At 35.9% G+C, this 24,827-nt stretch overlaps 1 protein-coding gene across 1 annotated transcript in view; it reads left to right on the top strand.

Moving 5' to 3' along the window:
* The window catches only part of LOC108364146 (probable myosin heavy chain ECU04_1000), a 42,730-nt gene extending 20,544 nt beyond the window's left edge, over positions 1–22,186 (top strand). The window contains exons 5-6 of the mRNA XM_017617722.1: positions 20,974–21,706; positions 21,765–22,186. Of these exons, the coding sequence (XP_017473211.1) occupies positions 20,974–21,706; positions 21,765–22,186 (1,155 nt within the window). The remainder of the gene's footprint in view (positions 1–20,973; positions 21,707–21,764) is intronic.
* The last annotated feature ends 2,641 nt before the right edge of the window (positions 22,187–24,827 follow it).

Below are 24,827 nucleotides of genomic sequence, written 5' to 3'. Positions count from 1 at the left end.
GTTTGAATGATTGTAAGAAATGTACGTTTACATACCTTTAGCTGTAGCTGAGTTTGCAGAGATGCTCGCTGTTAGATTCCAAACGGTCCCAAGATGTTGAAATGTTAACACAAATTTTGGTTTTGTATTACCAAGCTATGAAAAAGCATCTGCGATGTGCAGAATAGAAACGTATTTGAACGAAAAAGCCGCCGAACACATATGTATGTAAAGTAAACAAGACCCCCGCTGCATCCCTTTTTCGATAGTTCCGAACTAGTTCTAAATTCGGCAAATAAGATCTAGTTCGTTCTGCATCCCTTTTTCTATAGTTCCGAACCATTTCTAAATTCGTCACTTTAGATATAGATTTCTGGTGAAAAAAACTTAAAAAAAATTGTTTTTTAAAAGTACCACTCTTCGCCGACTGTGGACAGGTGGGGATCTAGTTCCTATCGGACTAGTTCCTTTTTGGCGATAAAGACCTAGTACGGAACTAGAAACTTGATTCACTAGTACGCGGTTTTCCTGCAAGGTAATCAGACTATTTCTACGCTACCGGGCTCCTCTTCATTGGCTCAGTCTAATGCTACTCTTACAATTAATCAACTTCCCACTGCCATTGAACAAACTTCTCCGGAAGTAACTGCTTGGAAAACATCTCGGGAATGCGTACAAAAACCAAAGATGTGTTCCTAAACACTATTCTTGATCAGGTCTGCGTATATATCTATGGAAACCTTGGTAATTTATTTGTTTGTGTTTCTTATATCCCACCAGATAGCTCGGAGTCTTTATGCGCAGCCCATGTGAGTAATATTTTACACCTATATGAAAATAATGTGAACCATCACTTTTGTTTATTAGGTGACTTTAATATTAATAAAATTAAATGGTCAAGTTTTCAAAATAATGGCATTTTAACCCCAACAAATACAAATAGTGGCCACGGGATTAACTTTATAGACAGTCTTCTTAGCATTAATCTCATTCAAATTAATTAATTTTTTAATAAGCTTAATAACATCCTAGATCTAATTTTTGTTGATGAGAATTTAATCTTCCAATTGGATGAATGTACCTTCCCGATCTGCAAGTCTGATAAGCATCATCTCCCATTGTCCCTTACCCTAGAGTTTCTTAGTTTTATCTCTGCTTCAAACTACAATGAGATTAAACGTTTTAATTTTCGTGATGCTGATTTTGATTCTTTAAATTCAAGTCTTCTCCCAATAGACTGGAAATCAGCTTTCCTTTCTAAAAATGTTTCGGACTGTTATGAAATTTTCCTACTCAAAATCAACCAACTATTTTCTAATGGCCTATCTAGCCTTCCATCGCGAATCCACAAGCTTCCGTGGTATACGAAGGATTTAAAAAAATTTAAAAATCTTAGAAATAAATATTTTAATTTATATAAGGCCAGCAAAAATGATTCTCATAAGGAGAAATATATTCATTACATGAAAGATTTTAATGTCCTCGATAAGTTCTTATACTAGCAATTTCTCGATTTGAAGATGAGCTAAAAGTAAATCCCAAAGCGTTTTGGAAATACATTCGATCTAAGAAAGGGTGCTCCAATATCCCTTCTTGCATGTCATATTGTGGTAGGAAATCAGAAAACGTCTTAGACTCCGTAAATCTTTTTGCGGACTTCTTCAAATCTAACTATGTCAGTTATGCTGACCTATCCGGATGTAATGTGGACGACATCTATAGATTTTGGCTCTTTGTCTGTCACAAAGCAGGATGTTATTAACGTCATTTTGCGTACCACTAAAATAAACTTTCGACTTGCTCGAAACTTTTCGAGAAAGTGGTCAAATAAAAACTATTCTTTGCCATCAAAGGTTCCATTAATCCGTGCCAGCATGGTTTTGTGAGCGGTCGCTCGACTGCCACAAACCCTGCCTGTTTTTCTAATTTTTGCATAACTTCGTTCAAGATGGGACGTCAAGTAGACGTTGTCTACACCGATTTATCAAAGGCGTTCGATGAGTGTTTAGGTATACACTCTACATTTCTGTGCTGGGTTAGAGCATACTTTTCCAATAGACTTTCTTTTGTTGAGATCGAGAATATGAGATCATATGCCTTTGAGGCCACTTCTGGGGTACCCCAAGGTAGCATCCTAGGCCCAATACTTTTTCTTTTATTCATTAATGACGTTGGAGCCTGCTTTAAGCATTCCAAGTTTTTGCTATACGCTAATGACCTAAAAATCTTCAGAAGTGTCACTTCTATGTAAGATGTTTTGCTACTACAAAATGATCTTAACAACTTAACTACTTGGAGCATCAGAAATAACTTACTGCTTAATATTAAAAAAATGTCTCCATATGACTCTTTCAAAGAGCATAAATACGCATAAGTCGGCTTATTATCTGTTTGATAAAAGACTCTCTTCAGTTAAAGAATTTTCAAACCTAGGAGTGATGTTTTATTCGGGTTTTACATTCACTAACCACATTAGCTATAATATTCCTAAAGCCTACTCTAATCTTGCTTTTTTGCGGCGCTATGGTAGAGATTTCAAAGATCCCTACACCCGAAAAATTCTGTATAACTCGCTGGTTCGTTCGAAGCTTGAATACGCCTCTTTAATCTGGAGTCCAATTTACTCAACTCATTCCTCTAGACTTGAAAGAGTGAAACGAAGCTTTATTCGCTTCGCTCTTGAACCACCCCATTTTAGTGATCCCCTACCATCTTATACGGCCCACTGTACGCTTATAAATCTGAAATCACTTGAGTCTAGGCGATCTATTCAATCTCTGCTTTTCATATACGATGTTATTAATGGCTTAGTGGACTGTCCAGAGCTTCTTGAGCAAATAAATTTCAATGCTCCATGTAGAAATTTACGCACTCATTACCCGTTTAATATTAAAGTTAATAAAGCTAATTATTACNTTATCAAAGGCGTTCGATGAGTGTTTAGGTATACACTCTACATTTCTGTGCTGGGTTAGAGCATACTTTTCCAATAGACTTTCTTTTGTTGAGATCGAGAATATGAGATCATATGCCTTTGAGGCCACTTCTGGGGTACCCCAAGGTAGCATCCTAGGCCCAATACTTTTTCTTTTATTCATTAATGACGTTGGAGCCTGCTTTAAGCATTCCAAGTTTTTGCTATACGCTAATGACCTAAAAATCTTCAGAAGTGTCACTTCTATGTAAGATGTTTTGCTACTACAAAATGATCTTAACAACTTAACTACTTGGAGCATCAGAAATAACTTACTGCTTAATATTAAAAAAATGTCTCCATATGACTCTTTCAAAGAGCATAAATACGCATAAGTCGGCTTATTATCTGTTTGATAAAAGACTCTCTTCAGTTAAAGAATTTTCAAACCTAGGAGTGATGTTTTATTCGGGTTTTACATTCACTAACCACATTAGCTATAATATTCCTAAAGCCTACTCTAATCTTGCTTTTTTGCGGCGCTATGGTAGAGATTTCAAAGATCCCTACACCCGAAAAATTCTGTATAACTCGCTGGTTCGTTCGAAGCTTGAATACGCCTCTTTAATCTGGAGTCCAATTTACGCAACTCATTCCTCTAGACTTGAAAGAGTGAAACGAAGCTTTATTCGCTTCGCTCTTGAACCACCCCATTTTAGTGATCCCCTACCATCTTATACGGCCCACTGTACGCTTATAAATCTGAAATCACTTGAGTCTAGGCGATCTATTCAATCTCTGCTTTTCATATACGATGTTATTAATGGCTTAGTGGACTGTCCAGAGCTTCTTGAGCAAATAAATTTCAATGCTCCATGTAGAAATTTACGCACTCATTACCCGTTTAATATTAAAGTTAATAAAGCTAATTATTACTATTATGACCCCATTTCCAAAGCTCTCATTGAACTTAATAGAATTTCCAAGAACCTTGATCTGGACTTCGCCTTCCCGAGATCTCGTTTTGGTTCATTACTAGAATCAATGTATTCCTAATTATATACTTTAAATATCGAATTTACACTTAAGACGAAAGCTTGTACATCTAGTCTGTAAGATTTGTAAATCATAGACTTAATAAATGAAATGAAATGAAATATATGTGATGTAAGTAATGTAAGTAAAACAAAACTATAATCGNTGCTTAATATTAAAAAAATGTCTCCATATGACTCTTTCAAAGAGCATAAATACGCATAAGTCGGCTTATTATCTGTTTGATAAAAGACTCTCTTCAGTTAAAGAATTTTCAAACCTAGGAGTGATGTTTTATTCGGGTTTTACATTCACTAACCACATTAGCTATAATATTCCTAAAGCCTACTCTAATCTTGCTTTTTTGCGGCGCTATGGTAGAGATTTCAAAGATCCCTACACCCGAAAAATTCTGTATAACTCGCTGGTTCGTTCGAAGCTTGAATACGCCTCTTTAATCTGGAGTCCAATTTACTCAACTCATTCCTCTAGACTTGAAAGAGTGAAACGAAGCTTTATTCGCTTCGCTCTTGAACCACCCCATTTTAGTGATCCCCTACCATCTTATACGGCCCACTGTACGCTTATAAATCTGAAATCACTTGAGTCTAGGCGATCTATTCAATCTCTGCTTTTCATATACGATGTTATTAATGGCTTAGTGGACTGTCCAGAGCTTCTTGAGCAAATAAATTTCAATGCTCCATGTAGAAATTTACGCACTCATTACCCGTTTAATATTAAAGTTAATAAAGCTAATTATTACTATTATGACCCCATTTCCAAAGCTCTCATTGAACTTAATAGAATTTCCAAGAACCTTGATCTGGACTTCGCCTTCCCGAGATCTCGTTTTGGTTCATTACTAGAATCAATGTATTCCTAATTATATACTTTAAATATCGAATTTACACTTAAGACGAAAGCTTGTATATCTAGTCTGTAAGATTTGTAAATCATAGACTTAATAAATGAAATGAAACCGTTCGGGTAAATGTTCGTTTAATATTTCCAGTAAAAAATGTCCAACAGCAAAATTTCGGCGTAGTGTCATCTGTTCTCTCACAAGAGAAAAATATCAAAAATATTACGCGCACAGAAAATTTGCAGAAACTTGCAAGTTAGACGAACAGCTGATAGAAATTTTGTTTTCATTCGAAAGTATAGAATTAAAAACGTAAGAAAACAAATCCCGAAGTCTTATCTTGACACAGTTCACCGACTAAACGAATAATTACTTACTTCTTACAAGTTTAATTAGTCGCACTTTACTATTTTAACTTCCAAAACGTAAAATTCAATTCCAACCAGCTGTTTGTGATCAGCTGTTTTCTTTTTGGCAAATTGCTGTTGGTAAAAATTTTTCCAGCAGAAACTAGCAACTTTCGCTATAAATGAAATGTCATTTTGCTCTCTCAATTTCCCCTACTTTGCAAGTTTTTTGCGTACGCGAACACAAAAAGCTTATAGTTTTTATAACTTCCAATCATTATCAGGTACGCGAATGCAACTAATTGTGAACGGGTTTGTGAAGTATGGAAACGTACATATAAATAATTTCAAATCGACAAATCTTGTTTCAAAATCTGCTTTTAAATCATGTGCAATATTTTTTTCTAGCCATGGAAAATGACTAAATATTCTTTTGTTGAGATCATGAACAAAAAGACGTAGTTTAGCTTCAAAACTTACAATAATTTGCGACATAAAAATTTATATTTACTCCTTGTAGAGACGAGTTCAGGTTTTGCAAATGTTCCATCATATCGGTAAAGAACATTTAGTTAGAAAGCCAAAGCCAGTATCCAATTGCAGGTAATGTTCCGATCTCAATTCGCGTGTGTGTATATAAAAAGAATAAAATAAAAAAACAACACAATGGAAAAGAATTTCCAGCAAAGAAATATGTATTTTAAAAAGAAAAAGGAGCCAAAATGTTCTAAGCAAAGAGAAAGTAAAACGAGCCGCACTTTGCTAAGCAAAGAGCCGCGTTTGCCCACCGTTGATATATTCGTTTTAAGCAACGACATGATTTTCGGGGCAACGATCGCCCCTGACAAAGCTTAAAAAGGCGGAAAATATGGCTTTTTTGCCTTACATGAGTGTGACATTTTAAGAAACGAACACAAAATTTATTTTTGATTACATTGAGAAGCGGGTTATAGAAGCGCAGGGACCTATTGCCAAATTGGTGCTGGAAAATTTCAAAGCCGTTTTCTCAGCTAATGTAGGCTTGGAGACAAAACGCGGTTTGTATAAAATTGTTAAGGGCGAGGAAAAAGCCCTTATTCCTGATAATATGAAAGTTGTAAACGTTCCATATTTAAATTGGGCGCCACTTGTATCAACTCACGTCGAGCGCACGTTTAGTATCTTAAAGGCTTTTCTTCGCGAAAATCAAATGAAAATGCTGCCAGAAAACTTCAAAATACATCTAGCGTAGGGCTGCCATAATTGCTGGGCCTCAAACGGGGACCCTTAGCAAAAAAAAATCGTCATACTTTCCAAAAGTTTAGTCAAACTCTCGTTTTTTCAAATCATCTTTACTCTTATAATCTTGTTCAATTGCAGAGGAAAACTTTATTATTTTAACTATTTTAACTATTTTATGCTCAGTCGTAATACATACAAAAACGGAAACCATAAAAATTCAGATCAAGAAAACATTTTCATTGAAAGAACGTATTTACACAACGTATTTTATTATATAGATCTTATAAGAATGATGTTGTTGGCAACTTATCTTTATTTATTTATTGTTAATAATTTTCACTTAAAATATGGGTCGGTCTATATCAGATACCACATAAATAAAAGTTTCAAAGCTTGCAAAAAGTTCACAAAAATTAATTAAACTTAAAGAAATTTGCATAAAAAATGACGATATTTTTAATTAAATTTCCTAGAAAGATTTCGAGTATGCGGTTTTATAGCCCATTGAATTTCAGTACAATAAAGTCCAAGTTTGAAGTCGCTAAAAATTACAATTGAGTTTTTAGATTTTCTTTTGTGGAAGGTGTTGCGCTTTTTCTTCCATATAAAAATTAGTTTTGTTCATGCATTGTATGGACGAAAATTCGCAACACCCTCCACAAAAAAAAAATTCTAAAAAATCAACGGTAATTTGAGCTATATTTCTCTTACAGAGATGTATGCAATAAAGCTTGCTAATGACTTACACAATAGCCGCGTTAAACCATGACCATGTTGAGAAGAAGTTTACAGGTTGAAAAGAATAATGAAATTGTCGAAAATACGGGAAAAATCTTGTTCCGGCGAAACATTTCAAATTTAATGCAAAATATGGGACCTCCCGGCAAATACGGGACATTTGGCAACGCTAATCCGGAGTACTTGTTTCTGATATGTAATTAGGAAAGGCAATCACCCTACACTGAGTTTTATTTACGCCCGAAATTGTTCGAATCCGCGTATTCCTTACGGGAGGATGAAAAATATTCGGGCGAAACTCACGATAAGACCAAATGATTTTCCGCCAACCATTTAAAATTTACAAAAGCAAATTAAATTTTGTTGCCCCAAGCATTATACGGGGACATTTTGGTTGTAAACGGGGACACGAGGACAAAGGATCCGAAACGAGGACATGTCCCTGGAAACGGGGACGTATGACAACCCTAATCTAGTGGTTCAATGTTACTACAACTAAAGAGATTTAGGTTTTGTTAGTTAAGAATTCTAAGGTTAGGTTAGGTTAGAGTGGCTGCCCCGCGCAGAACGCGGAGCACACGTGGGCTGGAAAAGCCCGTTGTTATAATTGAACCACCGAGTGCGTTTTATATAGAACAAAAAGTCGAGAACGTTCGCCGAGTTCAAATCGGCTAAACAATCTACAAAGTACTTGTTGAAGAATTGGTTGCGCATATTGGACAGGGCGGGACAGTGGCAGAGATAGTGTTCGATGGTCTCCACCTCCTCCTCGTCTCTGCAACTGCGACAGAAATCGTTGGTGAGGTATCCCAACCTTTTTCCGTGTGAGCCCATCAGGCAGTGTCCGGTGATTACCCCGACTACTAATCTGAGAGAGGAGCGGTCCAGCCGGGTGAGAGCTATGGATCGCTTTACATCAATCTTTGGCCATATTTGCCTGGTAATATGGCAGGTGGTTTCCACAGCCCATCTTATATTTACCTCCTCAACGAGTTTCGCTTTTAGTCTGTGTTTGCAGGAGGTTAGAGGTATGCCCGCATTCGGAGCAGAATTGACTACAGAAAGTTGCGTCCCCCTCCTTGCCAGCTCGTCGGCTAGGCAGTTGCCAGGGATGTCCCTGTGTCCAGGGACCCATACAACAGTCAAGGAGCATTTTGATGCCAGCAGGTTGAGAGTATTTCTGCATTCGATGGCTACTTTGGACGTTGCTTCGTTAGAATTGAGAGATTTGATAGCAGCCTGGCTGTCAGAATAGATAGAGATAGGCCGTCCTGGAGGGGCGGAGGTTATAAGCCACCGAGCCGCCTCCATTATGGCGTTTAATTCCGCTTGAAAAACGCTGCAATGGTCCGGTAAGCGAAAACTGAGATTTAGCGCGAGTTCGTCAGAGTAGATCCCGCTACCCACTCTTTTGTTTAGCTTGGAACCATCTGTATATATGGCCGTAGACCCTGGGTTCAGGTCTGTGGCCTTTTCTCACTCGTTCCTCTCTGGGATTCTTGTGGAGAATTTGTTATCTAAACAGAGTAGAGGAGTGGTATAATCTATCTGTCGTAGATTATCCGGTAGAGTTTCAAGTACTTTTGCGTGCCCGAATCTGAGGTCCCTCCACGGCTGGATTNCCTCTCTGGGATTCTTGTGGAGAATTTGTTATCTAAACAGAGTAGAGGAGTGGTATAATCTATCTGTCGTAGATTATCCGGTAGAGTTTCAAGTACTTTTGCGTGCCCGAATCTGAGGTCCCTCCACTGCTGGATTGTATTTAGCCTAGCAGCACTACAGCCGGCCTGAAATTTGCCGTAGAGATCCACAGGTGGAAGATTTAAGATTATTTCCAGGGATTTGGTGGGTGTAGTGGGCAGGGCTCCCGTGACGAGCATGGCAGCCGTCCTCTGCACACGTTCCACCTTGGCTCTGGATACGGTGTTGTTTAGAGCAGGCCACCATACGGTGACCCCGTAGAAAAGGATGGGTCTTATCACAGCTGTGTACATCCAGTGTACTATATGTGGTTTTATTCCCCATTTTTTGCCTATAGCCGTTTTGCAGGCATACAGGGCAGTATTGGCCTTCCTGGAGCGGTCTTCAGTGTTTCGCTTCCAGTTCAGCTTCCTGTCCAGAATAACACCAAGGTATTTCACCTCGGTTGAGAGAGTGAGTGCCACCCCGTTTAGGGCGGGAGGTTTAAATAAGGGAGTTTTATACTTCCTTGTGAAAAGTACCATTTCTGTCTTGGCAGGATTGACACTAAGTCCACATTCCTTGGACCAGATGTTTACCAGACCGAGTGCGTTTTGCAACAACTCACTCAGGACCTGAAGATGTTTGCCCGTTGCAACGATTGCTATGTCATCGGCGTACGCTATGACTTGACAACCGGTGCTCTTTAGGCTTAGAAGTATGGTGTTCACTGTTAGATTCCAGAATTCTAAAGTATTTTTTTATTTATTTTTCGGTATTCGTCTTCTTTTAGTGCCTTCTTCGGCCTTTTTCGCGATTTCTAGTGCACAAAAAAAGAATACGTTACTTGCAAATTATCACTGAGAAAAAGGATTAGTTTCGACAACTAAAGATATTTAGTTCCCGAATTTTGACAATATTTGGGAACTGTGACCGAGGATTGGGAACTATTACCATGGGTTGGTAATTATAAGTAAATATATTAAAGCTTCTAATATTCATCTAGGTTGTACCAAATCGTTAATTTAGTTGAGAGGTTTGGTAAATACTAATAAATATTTTTTTGAAGCATATTTCTACAAATTCCATTCAACTTAACGTATGGTTGATAAAAGGATGTCATTAAGCTCTGCTAATACAGATAAGCTTTCTTTCAACACATGGTTTGTCGTAGTTACAAAATCTTAGTTGAGGTAACTACGATTTGGTTTGAGAGCGGAACATATTCATGCTTGTGAGCCACCCCCAAAATAATGCTCAGCGCTCTCTGAGCACATGTGTGTTTCACATACGAAGAGCGCCAGCTAAGCAATGCACACAGTCCCACTTATTGAATCGTTTAAATGCGCTAGTATGACGACCATTGCATAAAAACGATTCAATGAATGAGACTGTGTGCGTGGAAATCATTGCTCCGCTACCGCTGTTCGTATATGGGTGAAACACGCGCGTGGTCACAGAGCGCTCAGTAAGCTATGGCATGTCGATCACTGCGCTAGGTAGAGAAAGAAAAGTGTGTGCTATGACATGCCCAGACTTGTTTGTCTCAGTTTCAGTTTTGCCATCGCTGCGAGTTGTTTCGGTGTGCGCATAGTTATTTAAAAATATAAAGTTTGATGCCAACCGGGGTTTCTCAGTGGATATATAATTCATGTGAATCATAATTTGAAAGTATCTATTTAGCCAAGGAAAAAGCAAAGCAGTATACTTAAACCAGCACTTCCAGCAGATATTGGCCTGGATTTTCGCACGACTATGTAAATATGTATGTATTTTTTATGTTTAATATATGCAAATAAAAGAAGAAAGTAAACACAACAACCATCGAGTAAATCTTTATTTGTGTCAAACTGAAACTTTTTTCCAATAATAAACGGTTAGCTGATTCAAGTCTACAGCAAGTTCACAAAATTAATTGAAAAAAAACTTGTATCAACCAAAGCATTGTTTATATTTGCTCAACAATGACTTTATTCAACTAACAATATTGTCCACTCAAGGTAGTCGTTTTGTAATTATTAACAAATATACATTTGCCCCAACTAGAAGTCTCAAGTAAATTGCAGACTTTCGTGAACTAGATATTTATTTCGCAATATCCAACTATGCCACTGGGTCAGTATAACCAAATCTTGGTAATAATAACTAAACCTTTTTCTGAGTGTATAAAAGAAATATAAAGTTTAACTATTTCAGCAAGACACCGAAAATACAGCATTCCCCAGGCGTTTGTTTGGTCTTTCAACTGTCAAAATGTTACTTCATATTTGGCACAGCAAATTTCAATATATTCGTACACCATAGAAAATTGTTCCCCCCCGTCTTACCACGGAGAAAAAAGTTAACGATTGGCACACAGCAATAGCCGTGGATTTTCACGGAATTATAACAAGCGGCTTTAATAATAATAATAGATTGGCGCTTACACATATGTTAGTATTTGGCCGAGCTTCTCCTCCGATTTGTGGCGTGCGCTTTGATGTTGTCACACAAAGCGGAGGGACCTACACTTTTACGCCGACTCCAAATAGCGATTGTATTTTTCATGTATTTCCCATTTCATGGTATTTACCATTGCCTGCCAAGGGACGAGCTGTTAAGAAAAACCCTTTTTTCTATATTTTTTTGCGATGTTGCTGTGACCAGGGCTTGAACCAAGGCGTTGCGGTGTGGAAGCGCGCACTGCTTACCACTACACTACAGCGGCCGACAAGCGGCTTTAGGCCTTTTAAATTTTCGCAAACGAATTCCAGTGTTGTAATGAAAATTAAGAGATAAATATTAAAAAGGCAAAACATGCAGAAAAGGCAAAATTCAAATTTAAATTTTTAATCAAGGAATACATGAAACGTGTGATTCTTTTATTTGTATAAACATGCGACCAAGCATACAAAATAGGCAAATGCCTTAAAGTCCTTACCCTGTAATTTAGTATATACCCTGTAGGGAAACGAACTAGTGCGGAACTGGTTCGGTTCTAGTGCGTTTGGAACCATTACTAGTACGCGTTAATCCTCTTTAGCATACTATAATTTAATATTGCGATGTCCTACGAAGTGTCAATTGTCCCTCGTTGCATCCCTTTGGCTCTAGTTCCGAAGCAGTTCGAAATTCGACAGATAAGATCTAGTTCGTTTTGCATCCCTTTTTCTATAGTTCCGAACCAGTTCCAAATTCGACAGATGAGATGCAGTTCGTTCTGCATCCCCTTTTCTTTAGTTCTAAACCAGTTCCTAGGTCGACAGATGAGATCTAGTTCGATCTGCATCAATTTTTTTTACATAGTTATAAATTATATGTTATAAATTCGTCACCTTAGATCTACATTTCTAATCAGGCTTGTCGAAACATTTCCCTTTTGTATTACATACGAACAGTTGAAGGAATCACAGTTATCACAAATGTTTAAACGCATTTATTTAAAATTTATAAACCACATTAGTAGTAGTAGTAGTATTAAACTTAAATAGTAAGTAAAAAACAAAAGTGCGTTCTGCTTAAAAGTAAAAATATTAGTTCACTTTGCCTTACTTGTCTAAATTTAAGCATATTGATTTTTAAGTAAATTCAGTTCTTTCTAAGCTTATATATATGAAGTACTTCGAAAGTTTTTGTCGTACTTAAGTAAGAGATACAGTCAGTCAATAAAGTTTAGGTACAGCGAAGTTTTTACAATACTGGCAACTATTTTTTTAATATTTTTTTTCACCCAAATTTCTTATAAAAATATGGTTAGTTCTACACCAAAAACCCCAAAAATCAGAGTTCCAAACCTTATGCAAAATTAAAGAAAACTCTGCAAATTCCGATCCAAATATTGCAATTTACACTCATTAGAAAAAAGTAAAGTACGCAGTTTTTTAGCCCATTCAATTTTAGTATAACAAAGTGCAAGTTTGAGGTAGCTGATATTTGGCAATTTTTTTTCGTTGTTTGGTAAGTCCTAGCTTTCATTACAATAAAATTGTACTTATATTAAAATTGAATAGGCTAAAAAACTGCAAACTCAACTTTTTCTAGAGAACGTAAATAGAAAGTGCATTATTTTAATGAAATTTCGCAGAATTTTCTTAAATTTAATTAATAAAAATTTATAAAAAATTACCGAAAACTAAAATATTTAAAAAATAGTTGCCCCTATCGTAAAAAATTCGTTGTACCTAAACTTTATTGACTGACTGTATTAAGGTAGCTGTGCTGGATTGCATACAAAAAAATTAATTTGTCTTTTCTTAAAAAAAAAGGTAGCTCTGGTGGCTTGCATTTTTAAATAAATTTAGTGAGAAAGTGGTAATTATTTTGACACTTTTTTTTGTAAATGCCTCTTTTTCTGCAACTACATTGCCTTTCTCAATTGTCCTTCAGGATCTTGACCTCAAAAACTATACCAGCGTGATTACCGACGTATCCTTTTGAGAGGTAGCCGCACTCCTATAAGAGGAATAAGACCCAAACTTTTCAGGTCAAAATTTCAGTAGGTTGCGTCTGTATGGCCTTTTCTATTTTATAAATTATCATTATTTTTAAGTGGAAAAATTAAACTCAAAATTAATGATAATCACTGCGCGAAAAAATAAAAACCATAAAATAATCATTATTTGTAATCCCAAAAATAAAAATCAAGTAATAAATAATTATTTCCGTTTGAGCGAAAAAATAAAACTCAATAATAATTCATAAAATAATGATTAAATGCTGATTTAAATTATTTTACTCATAATGATTACCTTCCCTGCTTTTAAAATTTGAAATAAAATAGTTTAGTGAAAGTACCACATTTCACTGCTTTTAGACTAGTGCGGGACTAGTTACTATCGGACTGGTTCGTTTTTGGCGAAAAAGAACTAGTACTGAACTAGAAATTTGGTTCACTAGTTAGTGTTTTCCCTACTGGGTATGTTGCCCTTTATCCAAGGTAGGTTCCTATTGAAAATGGGCGAAATCGGACTGTAACCACGCCCCCTTCTCATAAAACGGTATTCTCGAAAAATGCAAAAACTATGATATTTTAGTAAATATTTGATCCAAATTGTTGAAAATTAGTATGGGAAGTAGAATTTTGGTACAAAATAATATTATTGGGAAGTTTTTGGAAAAGGGGCGTGACTCCGCCCACTTATGATGAAATACTGTATCTTAGTAGCCACTTCGACAATCTAAGCAGAAAATTAGATCTATATAGAAATAGGCAAGCATGAATTAATTGGAAACAATTTTCTCCTATGTTTCTTAACCGATTCGAACGATTGTTGCTTTGTTGGAAAGGGTTTTCGGAGGAGGGGTGCACAAACTTTTAACTTTTCCGATAGGTGGCGCAGGGGTCGAGCTATACTAAAAAATTGCATTTATAGTCCGATTTGCTTCAATATGTTGTCATATCTCTATATATAAAAATGAAATGTTTTTTGTATGACGGTGATGCCTGACCAAACGGCTGAACCGATTTAAATTCTGTAAAAAGTACTTTTCTGGACCTTCTGCGTGGAGGGTTTTACGATTTAAAAAAATTTGAAACTTTTTGTTGTTGTTGCCGAAAAATGAAGAATGCTGAGACGTCACGATTTCACAATTTTATAGAGTTTTCTGTACATTAATAATAATACTATAATAGATTGGCGCCTACACATATGTTAGTGTTTGGCCGAGCTTCTCCTCCGACTTGTGGACTTGATGTTGTCACACAAAGCGGAGGGACCTACAGTTTTGCACCGACTCCGAACGGCGCTTGTATTTTTATGAGAAGCTGTTTTTCATGGCAAACATACACTCGGAGGTTTGCCATTGCCTGCCGAGGGACGACCGCTGTTAAGAAAAAACCTTTTTCTATATTTTTTACGATGTTTCTTTGACCAGGGCTTGAACCCAGGTGCTGATGAGTGAAAGCGCGCACTGCCTACCACTACACCACAGCGTACATTAAATGTCACTAAATTACTAAACGGCTAGCCCGATTTGGTTCATATTTGGAACATGTGTCAGCACCTAGAAAAGAAACATTCTGATCGAAAATGCACTTGCTAGGTGGCGCTAGGGTCAGAATATTCCTAAAAACTGCATTTTCTTGCCGATCTGGCTCATATTTAGAATGCAATTTAGCCAATTGAAAATAAATATTGGGCCTAAAAATGTACACGATAGGTGGCATTGTGGACCAGATATTCCTAAAATTCTTATACACTGGGATAATGATAGATATCTGCTATATATTTGTAAAAGTATGTATGTATATACATATGTATCTATGTACCAGGTTGCGGCCTAAACAGATGGACAGAATCGAATGAAATTTTGGCAGAGTATTGCTATGACACCTGGGCTTATAATAGGAAGAAAAAAATTGGGATTCGACAAGGAGCGTGGCACCTCCCATAGGCGCTAAATTTTTATCAGCTGTAACTTCGGAACCATAAGTCACATGAACTTCAAATTTGGTATGCAGACATATCTGTGGTAGGTGCTTATATTAGGCTATATATACATGAGTTTGTAAAAAGGGGCGTGGCACATCCCATAGGCGTGGAATTTTTTATGAGTTATAACTTCGGAACCATAGGTCCCAAGAACTTGAAATTTGGTATTCAGGCATATCTATGGTAGGCGATTATAATCCCTGCAGGGAAACCGCGGACTAGTAAAACAAATTTCTAGTTCCGTACTACGTCTTTGTCGTCAAAAAGGAACTAGCCCTGTGGGGAAAATCTCTAGTTCTGAACTGGTGCGCTTCAAGTACATTTAGACCCAGTACTGGTTCGCGATAAATCTCTTTTGCATGCAAGCAACTGGCGAATTTAACATGGCGATGTCCTAGGAAGTCTCAATTGCCCCCCGGTGCATCCCTTTTTCGATAGTTGCGAACTAGTCCTAAATTTTATAGATCCGAACCAGTTCCAAAATCGACAGACGAAAGAAAAAAGTATCATGATTTTTCAATATTTTTGTTTATTCCGTGTGTGAGATTTTAAGTTATTTTGGAAGAAATGTGTTTTCAATTTGAATTTAAATTTTTTTGAATGATTGCAAGAAATGTACGTTTACATACCTTTAGCTGTAACTGAGTTTGCAGAGGTGCTCGCTGTTATTTCTTAGATTCCAAACGGTCCCAAGATGTTGAAATGTTAACACAAATTTTAGTTTTGTATTACCCAGCTATGAAAAAGCATCTTCGAAGCACAGAATAGAAGCATATTTGAACGAAAAAGCCGCCGAACACATATATATGTAAAGTAAACAAGCACCCCGCTGCATCCCTTATTCGATAGTTCCGAAATAGTTCTCAATTCCACAAATAGGATCTAGTTCGTTCTGCACCCCTTTTTCTATAGTTCCGAACCATTTCTAAATTCGTCACTTTAGATATAGATTTCTAATGAAAAAAAAAACTGAAAAAATTAGTTTCTTAAAAGTACCACTTTCTCCGATTTTGATTTGATTCACTAGGCTGCGGTTTCCCTGCAGGGAGCCGATAGGAACTAGATTCCCACCAGTACAAAATCGGCGAAAAGTGGTACTTTGAAAAAACTAATTTTTTTCAGTTTTTTTCACTAGAAATCTATATCTAAAGTGACAAATTTATAACTGGTTCGGAACTATAGAAAAAGGGATGCAGAACGAACTAGATCTGATTTGTCGAATTTTGAACTAGTTCATAACTATCGAATAAGGGATGCAGCGGGGGGCTTGTTTACTTTACATAGATATGTGTTCGGCGGCTTTTTCGTTCATATACGCTTCTATTCTGTGCTTCGCAGATGCGTTTTCATAGCTTGGTAATACAAAACTAAAATTTGTGTTAACATTTCGACATCTTGGGACCGTCTGGAATCTAAAAAATAACAGCGAGCACCTCTGCAAACTCAGCTACAGCTAAAGGTATGTAAACGTACATTTCTTACAATCATTCAAACAAATTTAATTTCAAATTGAAAACACATTTCTTCCAAAATAACTTAAAATCGCACACACGGAAGAACCAAAAAGATTGAAAAATCATGATACTTTTTTCTTTCGTCTGTCGATTTTAGAACTGGTTCGGAACTATAGAATTTAGGAGTAGTTCAGAACTATCGAAAAAGGGATGCAGCGGGGGGCAATTGACACTTCCTAGAAAATCACCATGTTAAATTCGCCAGTTGCTTGCATGCAAAAGAGATTTATCGCGACCAGTACTGGGTCTAAATGTATTAGAAGCGCACCAGTTCAGAACTAGAGATTTTCCCCACAAGGAGTAAGGTATATATAAATGATTTTGTTAAAGGGGGTGTGGTACATCCGATAGGCGTGGAATTTTTTATGAGCTATAACTTCGAAACCATAAGTCACACGAACTCGAAATTTGGTATACAGATGCATCTACGGTATGTGCTGAGAGTAAGGTATATAGGAAGAAGTTTGTAAATGGAGGCTTGGCACATTCCGTAGGTGTGTTTATTTTATCAGCCATAACTTCCAAACCATAAGTCACACGAACTTTAAATTTGGTATGCAGGCATAGCTATGGTAGGTGTTTATAGTAGACTACACTGAGAAAGAGGATTAGTTTCGATAACTAAAGATATTTAGTTCCCGAATTTTGACAATGTTTGGGAACTGTTACCAAGGATTGGGAACTATAACCATGGGTTGGTAATTATAACTAAATATATCAAAGCTTCTAATATTCATCTAGGTTGTACCAAATCGTTAATTTAGTTGAAGGGTTTGGTAAATACTAATAAATATTTCTTTGAAGTATATTTCTTCAAATGCCAATCAACTTAACGTATGGTTCATAAAAGGATGTCATAAGCTCTGCTAATGCAAGTCAGGTTTCTTTCAACAAATCTAGGCAAGTCTAGGCAACCACGATTTGGTTTGAGAGGAGAACATATTCATGCTTGTGAGCCACCCCCATAGTTGCCAACTTGGTACTTTAAGCACTAGATTTAGTGCGTTTTGAAAATTAAAACGCCAAAAAAATTATTTAGTGCCTAGTGCCTTTTTAGTGCTTTTTTTCTGAACTAAAATTCCTCCGAGATAGGTCAAACCTGAAATATTTAAAGCTGTGGCAGCACTGAATTGACAAGAATCTACAAATTTAAATGCACTAAAATATAAACATGATTGATAAAAAGCTGAAGTTACAAACCCATCTTGTTGAATTCTATTCGCGTAAGTTAAATATATCTTTTTTTCTTTTCTAATTATTCGTACAAATTTTGATTTTTTTTACCACCTGAATAAAAAACATCGTTTCTTGGTGCTGAATCCAAATCTGGCCGCACATTTTCTTAGCTGAATATCAAATAGACTCCATTACTGTACATCAGCATTTTTGCAACATAATAAGAATGAAGGCTGATGATGCAGGCAATGTAGTAGACAACAAGTCTGAGCCTTCATGACAATACCTCCGACAACGAAGAGAGCCCAGAGTAACAAAAATCTTGAAACATACATCATAAAAATATCTGTGTAGTCTAATCCAGAAGACGCTTTTAATCTATTAGGGAATTTACATGATTCAACTTTCACAGGCGATTAGTTGAACCAAAAGTTGAACGAAAGTAGGCAGCCGACCAACTTCATTGAAAGCGATTAGCTGAAAGGCCGTTTACACCAGGCGATTGTTGCTTTCAACTAAAAATCGCCCCATGTAAATTCCCTATAAATTTATTATTATTCATTATTAAGGAGTCTTGGTCTTGTCCAACCCGTGACATAAAAAGGTAAAAGTTGTTATATTTAATTTCAGAAGTCGAGGTTGTGTTTCGTGTTTGTTACATAATGTTAGACATTCATTGCAAATATTTACTACAATTGCATTGTCGTTTCCACGTTGTTAGATAAGAATTATTCAACAGATATTGACCTGAGTTTTTGCACGACTGTTGCTGTTTCATCGTTTCTTTTTAGGAAATTTTTATCACCATATACATCTGCATTACTTACACTAGTAACTATTTATGTAAATATGTATGTATCTTTTATGCTTAATATATGCAAATAAAAGAAGAAAGTAAACACAACAACCATCGAGTAAATTTTTGTTTGTGTCAAACTGTAACTTTTTTTTCCGATAATAAACGGTTAGCTGATTCAAGTCCACAGCAAGTTCACAAAATTAATTGAAAACTACACACAGAAAAAAGACAGCCAAATATATTCCTCTCAACACATGATTTGGTACTTATAAACAAATAATGTAACTATAACCAAATCATGTGTTGAGAAAAACATATTTAGTTGACGTAACTAAACTCTTTTCTCAGTGTAGATCAACCAAAGCGATGTTTATATTTGCTCAACTAACAATATTGTCCAATCAAGGTAGTCGTTTTGTAATTATTAGCAAATATACATTTGTCCCAACTAGAAGTCTCAAGTAAATTGCAGACAGACCATAAGTCACATGAAATGGAAATTTGGTATGCAGACACATATATGGGAGCTGTTTAGAGTAAAGTATATATAAATGAGTTTGTAAAAGGGGAATAAATACATATATATTCATCTATTAGATCACTCAGATATTTCAAACTGTGTTTGTTGAAACCTTACATTTTTTAGATCATTTCGAAATGGAAAGTTTCAATCGTTTCTTTGGTCCCGCGATGCTGCTAAATGAAAAATGTTCATTCATAACACTGTACAGCACTCGGCTGGGTATTGGACCAAACCAATTGTTTTTAAAAGATTGAGTCTTAGGTAAAAAAAGGTATTTCTCCGTTTTTCGAAGTTAGCCTCCGAAATCGAGATATGGGCCTTCGAACTTCGAAATAGGACCTTTGGTAAAAAATTATTTTTAATTATTATATGTAAATAACTAAAAAACCAAAAATATAGATATAGTCCGCTTTTTGCTCGTATTTGAATGGTATATAACTTTTTTTGCGCAAACTTAAAAATGCCGTGAGGGATCAAAGGTCGGGTCTTCGAAAAATTAATAACCTTATAATTCGAAAAATTTTGATTTGATTTTTAAAAAATTTATATCATTGGAAAGGTGATTAAGCCCCCTTTCTTTTGGTATGCATACTTGTATACTTCGTATGTAAAAATTCTCAAAAAAACATTAAAAACTAATAAAAATACCTTTTTTTTATAAAAAGAATTTGTTAAACAAAAAGATTATTAACCGATTTTTAAAGAATTGATATCGTTGTAAACGCAATTAAACCTTCTTTCTTCTGATATGCGTATTTGTATACTTCGTAATACAATTGAATACTTAATTTAAATAAAACAAAAAATAACCTTAATCTTATATGTAACTTGTTATGTAAAAAATCAAAAACCATGGTATTTTAATATGCCATAGACTTCTGTTACATATACTTTTGCTTTACNCTAATAATAATAATAACAATTACTAATTAGTAATACAATTGAATACCTTATTTAAATATAACAGTAAACTTGCTTTAATTTTGTATACAACTTGTTGTGTAAAAGGTCAAAACACATGGTGTTTTTATAATTTTCAATTCTTATCAGTATTTATGTGCACTGTGCTTACCTAAAAATCATGATCATCATATATAAATATAAATAAATGTCAAATAAATATCAAATCAATAGCGTCTCATGTTTAAAAAAATATAGTAATAGTTCTCTTGGATTAAAAAATGTCCGCTCAAGACTGTGCAGCAAAACTGCAATCGAACTTTTGTTTTATTTGTGGAAAATTTAATATAAAAACAAGTTTGTTAAATATAACTCCAATTGTTGAATCTCTCTATAAACAATATTTTGACCAACCAATTATAAAAGCTGAGTCTTGGGTTCCGAGCAAGATATGTAGGACCTGTTACAACCATTTACAAAAATGGGGGAAAAAAGAAATTGATCAATTGATGTTTGGTGTTCCTGCAATTTGGTATAAGCCAGGTAATTACATAGTGACAGCAATGTTTATATGAGTAGACTTCATCAAGATTTTTACGTTTATATTAGATGTACATAACAGTGATACATGTCATGTATGTTTAAACTATCATGCTGGCGACAACCGAATAAAACGTCGCAAAAGAGAGTGCGTTGAAAGTTTGTATGTGCGGTTACCAAGACCACATAGCGAGAATATCCCAGCACCGGAACGAAGAAGCCCTCATCAGTCAACTGTGTATGGAAGATTCGTAAATATACCCGACGAATTCGATGAAACATATGTTCCTTCTGAAGCTACTGCATCTGTAAGGCTTATTACACAAGGACAGTTAGATGGATTCGTGAGAAAACTAGCGCTATCAAAAACGCAAGCAGAAGAGTTGGCCAAATTTTTGAAGAGTGGAAACCACTTGGCACAAGATGTTAGAACGTCGGGCTATCGTAAAAGGCAAACATCTATAAAACAATTTTTTACGGTAAATGACGCTAATACTTTCACCTATTGTCATGATATCATCGGTTTAATGAACGAGATCAATATAACTCACGATCCGCCCGATTGGCGCCTCTTCATAGACTCAAATAAAGCCAGTTTAAAAGCAGTCTTGTTATATAAAGACAAAAGCAAACCACCCGTTCCATTAGCGTACAATACAGATAAGGTTGAAACGTACAATAACTTAAAAGTCCTTCTAAATTATATCCAATATGAGCAATTCCAGTGGAGAATATGTGCAGACATGAAAGTAGTAGCCACTGTCATGGGATTGCCACCATCTGGATGGCCAAGGAATATGTGCTTTATTTGTTTATGGGACACGAGGTATGCCGAAGGCCAATACAACAAAAAAGATTGGCCACTGCGAGACGAATATACTGTTGGAAATGCAAACATTATCAATAGTCCGCTAGTGAGTCGCGATAAAATCCTAATTCCGCCACTACATGTCAAATTGGGACTAGTAACTAATTTCGTCAAGTCATTTATTAAGCGTAATGATGCCGCAAAAACATGTCTTAGGAATATGTTTCCTAAACTATCATATGCTAAAATTGAAGCTGGTTAGTATGTAAATTATATTTGGATTATATTCTTTATTTTATATGCATCTATGTACAGGTATTTTTAACGGTCCGGACATTCGCCAAATGTTAAAAAGCGAAGACTTTACAAAATCATTAGATGCGAATGCAGCGATTGCTTGGAGTGCATTAAAGGTAGTTATCACTAATGTTCTTGGCAATCAGCGTCATGAAAATTTCCGTGGATATGTCAATAACCTGATGGAAGCGTTTTCTAAAGCGAATGTTCATATGTCGCTAAAAGTACATTTAATGCATGCTCATCTTGACTGGTTAGAGAGACAACTCTCAACCGAATCTGATGAGCAGGGAGAACGCTTTCATCAAATTGCTGTTCCAATGGAGGCCCGGTACAAGGGAAAAAAGTTAGACGCCATGATAGCTGACTTATGTTGGTGGCTAAAGATAGCTAAGGAAAACTTGGACGATGACGACCTTGATTGTGAACTTGAATGTTGATTCAAACAATATGTCAAATTAGTTTTTAGTGTTTTAAGCGTTAATTCGTTCTTGTTTACCAACAGCCCTGTTAAAAGTAAAGCAAAAGTATATGTAACAGAAGTCTATGGCATATTAAAATACCATGGTTTTTGATTTTTTACATAACAAGTTACATATAAGATTAAGGTTATTTTTTGTTTTATTTAAATTAAGTATTCAATTGTATTACGAAGTATACAAATACGCATATCAGAAGAAAGAAGGTTTAATTGCGTTTACAACGATATCAATTCTTTAAAAATCGGTTAATAATCTTTTTGTTTAACAAATTCTTTTTATAAAAAAATGGTATTTTTATTAGTTTTTAATGTTTTTTTTGAGAATTTTTACATACGAAGTATACAACTATGCATACCAAAAGAAAGGGGGCTTAATCACCTTTGCAATGATATCAATTTTTTAAAAATCAAATCAAAATTTTTCGAATTATAAGGTTTTTAATTTTTCGAAGACCCGACCTTTGACCCCTCACAGCATTTTTAATATAAGTTTGCGCTAAAAAGTTATATACCATTCAAATACGAGCAAAAAGCGGACTACATCTATATTTTTAGTTTTTTAGTTGTTTACATATAATAATTAAAAATAATTTTTTACCAAAGGTCCTATTTCGAACTTCGAAGGCCCATATCTCGATTTCGGAGGCTAACTTCGAAAAACGGAGAAATGCCTTTTTTTACCTAAGACTCAATCTCTTAAAAAAAATTGGTTTGGTCCAATACCCAGAAAAAAAGTTGATTTTGCCGTACAGTGNCGTGGTTTGGTCCAATACCCAGAAAAAATGTTGATTTTGCCGTACAGTGTAATGAATAAAACTTCTTCCGAAATAAGCATTCTACCGAAAAAGTACAGCTTTGAATGAGCATCCGAACGTCGTTGCGTGCGGATGTGTTTCGATTTTCGCTCTAATTTATTATAGTTTTTCTGCTGTCATTAGTGCATAACATGCATATATTTATAAATGAGGCTAGACTTTTAAATTACTTGTGCAGTGATGAACTCAATTTATAACTTTAGAGATAGTGACTCTATTTGGAAGTTTTGATTTAATTTAATAATTGCATCAAAATGCCGTGCCTTTGTGGCCTAAAAGAGGAAAGATCGCAGCCAAAAGTACAATGCGCAATGTGCAATGAACTTTATTACCTAAAATGTGTAAACATTATGCCTGCTGATGTGGAGTTTTTGCTCTCGTCGAATAAATCGTATTTATGCAATGATTGCTCTACTGATCGGCGAAACTCTCTTCGTTCACCGCTGCCCTCTGTTGCTCTGGAGAATAGTGTTGTTTAACTACTCGGAATGACCAAATCGACGATCAAAGTAGCTGTTTGAGTAGCTTGTCACAGCAGTCAATAATGTCAACCTTTGGCTCTCCATCCCAGCTAACCACAAATGAAGGTGTGCATTTGCATAGTGCTAATATAAATGGGCAGCTAATGTTGCAATCAGTGTTGGGTGAAATTGCAGCTCCTAGAGCAGAAAATAGCCGTATTGTTGCTATGGTTAGTGAGTTACGTGAAGACAATAAACAACTCATAACTAAAACAATGGCAATGCAAACTGATCTTCACCTGTTGCAGTCTAATCTTCGCCAATATGATTTGGTTTCTGCTGTCACTACTCTCACTGCTGAAATTAAAGCCATGCGTGAAAATGCTTGTAACTGTGTGCATAACAAAAAGGCAGGTAGCAAACCTAAGTCTTCGGTTATCGCTAATTCTGCCATTTATGCTGCTTCGCCTTCCGCTGTGGAAGGTAGCGTAAATTGGTTGATACCAACACTCCGTCTCCCTCGCTTGCTGATGTCGCTGTTGGTACTGTAAATGAGAATGGTTCTGCTGAGTTTGCCGCTTCAACCTCCGCTCATGTCAACCCCTCTCGATCATCGGATGATTCTAATGCTGCTGTAAATGGGAATAGGCCATTGGTTGAATTGGTTGGGAATGGGTATGCTGACTTCGCTGATTCATCCTCTGCTATCGGAGTTAACGCCAATTCTTCTCGTTCATCGGCTGACTCGAACGCTGCCTACGTCTCGTTCGCTGCTGCTGCGAACAACACAGCGAGTGTTTTCCCACAATCTGATTCTCAGCCTCCTTCACAGTGGCCTATTTTTAAAAATAAAAAGCCAAAAAACATAATATGGCATCGGATGTGGTCTTAGCTGTTAACAGTAGCACGGAACTGGATGTAGTGACCATGAACCAATGGATTCAATTTTCCTCTTTTAAACTAACTGTATCGAATGAAACAATTCATTTATGTTTTAATTGTATTGAATTTATTTTACTGAGCAACTCAATGTCGCTTTGTAGGTTGTTTTACAATTGAATTCTTAGCCTAACATATTGGGGTATTTATGGGAAATAATTGCTGCATAAGCATAAATAAGCATAAGCATATGGGAAATAATTGCTGCATAAGCATAAATAATATTATAAATAAATTGAAGCTTAAAGTTAGTTTGTTTGACGGTTTGGCACAACTGAAATATGAAACCCTTGTTGTTATGAATAAATTAAATAATTATAAACGTTAAGCATGGTCGACTTTCAGTTACACTACACCTCCTTTTTTAAAAGAATGCTCATACAGA

Source organism: Rhagoletis zephyria, unplaced genomic scaffold (genome assembly GCF_001687245.7).
Source record: "Rhagoletis zephyria isolate East Lansing unplaced genomic scaffold, Rhagoletis_zephyria_1.1 Rzeph_scaffold_01476, whole genome shotgun sequence".
Taxonomy (NCBI): Eukaryota; Metazoa; Arthropoda; class Insecta; order Diptera; family Tephritidae; genus Rhagoletis; species Rhagoletis zephyria.
This window is presented reverse-complemented; position numbering and strand designations above follow the sequence as displayed.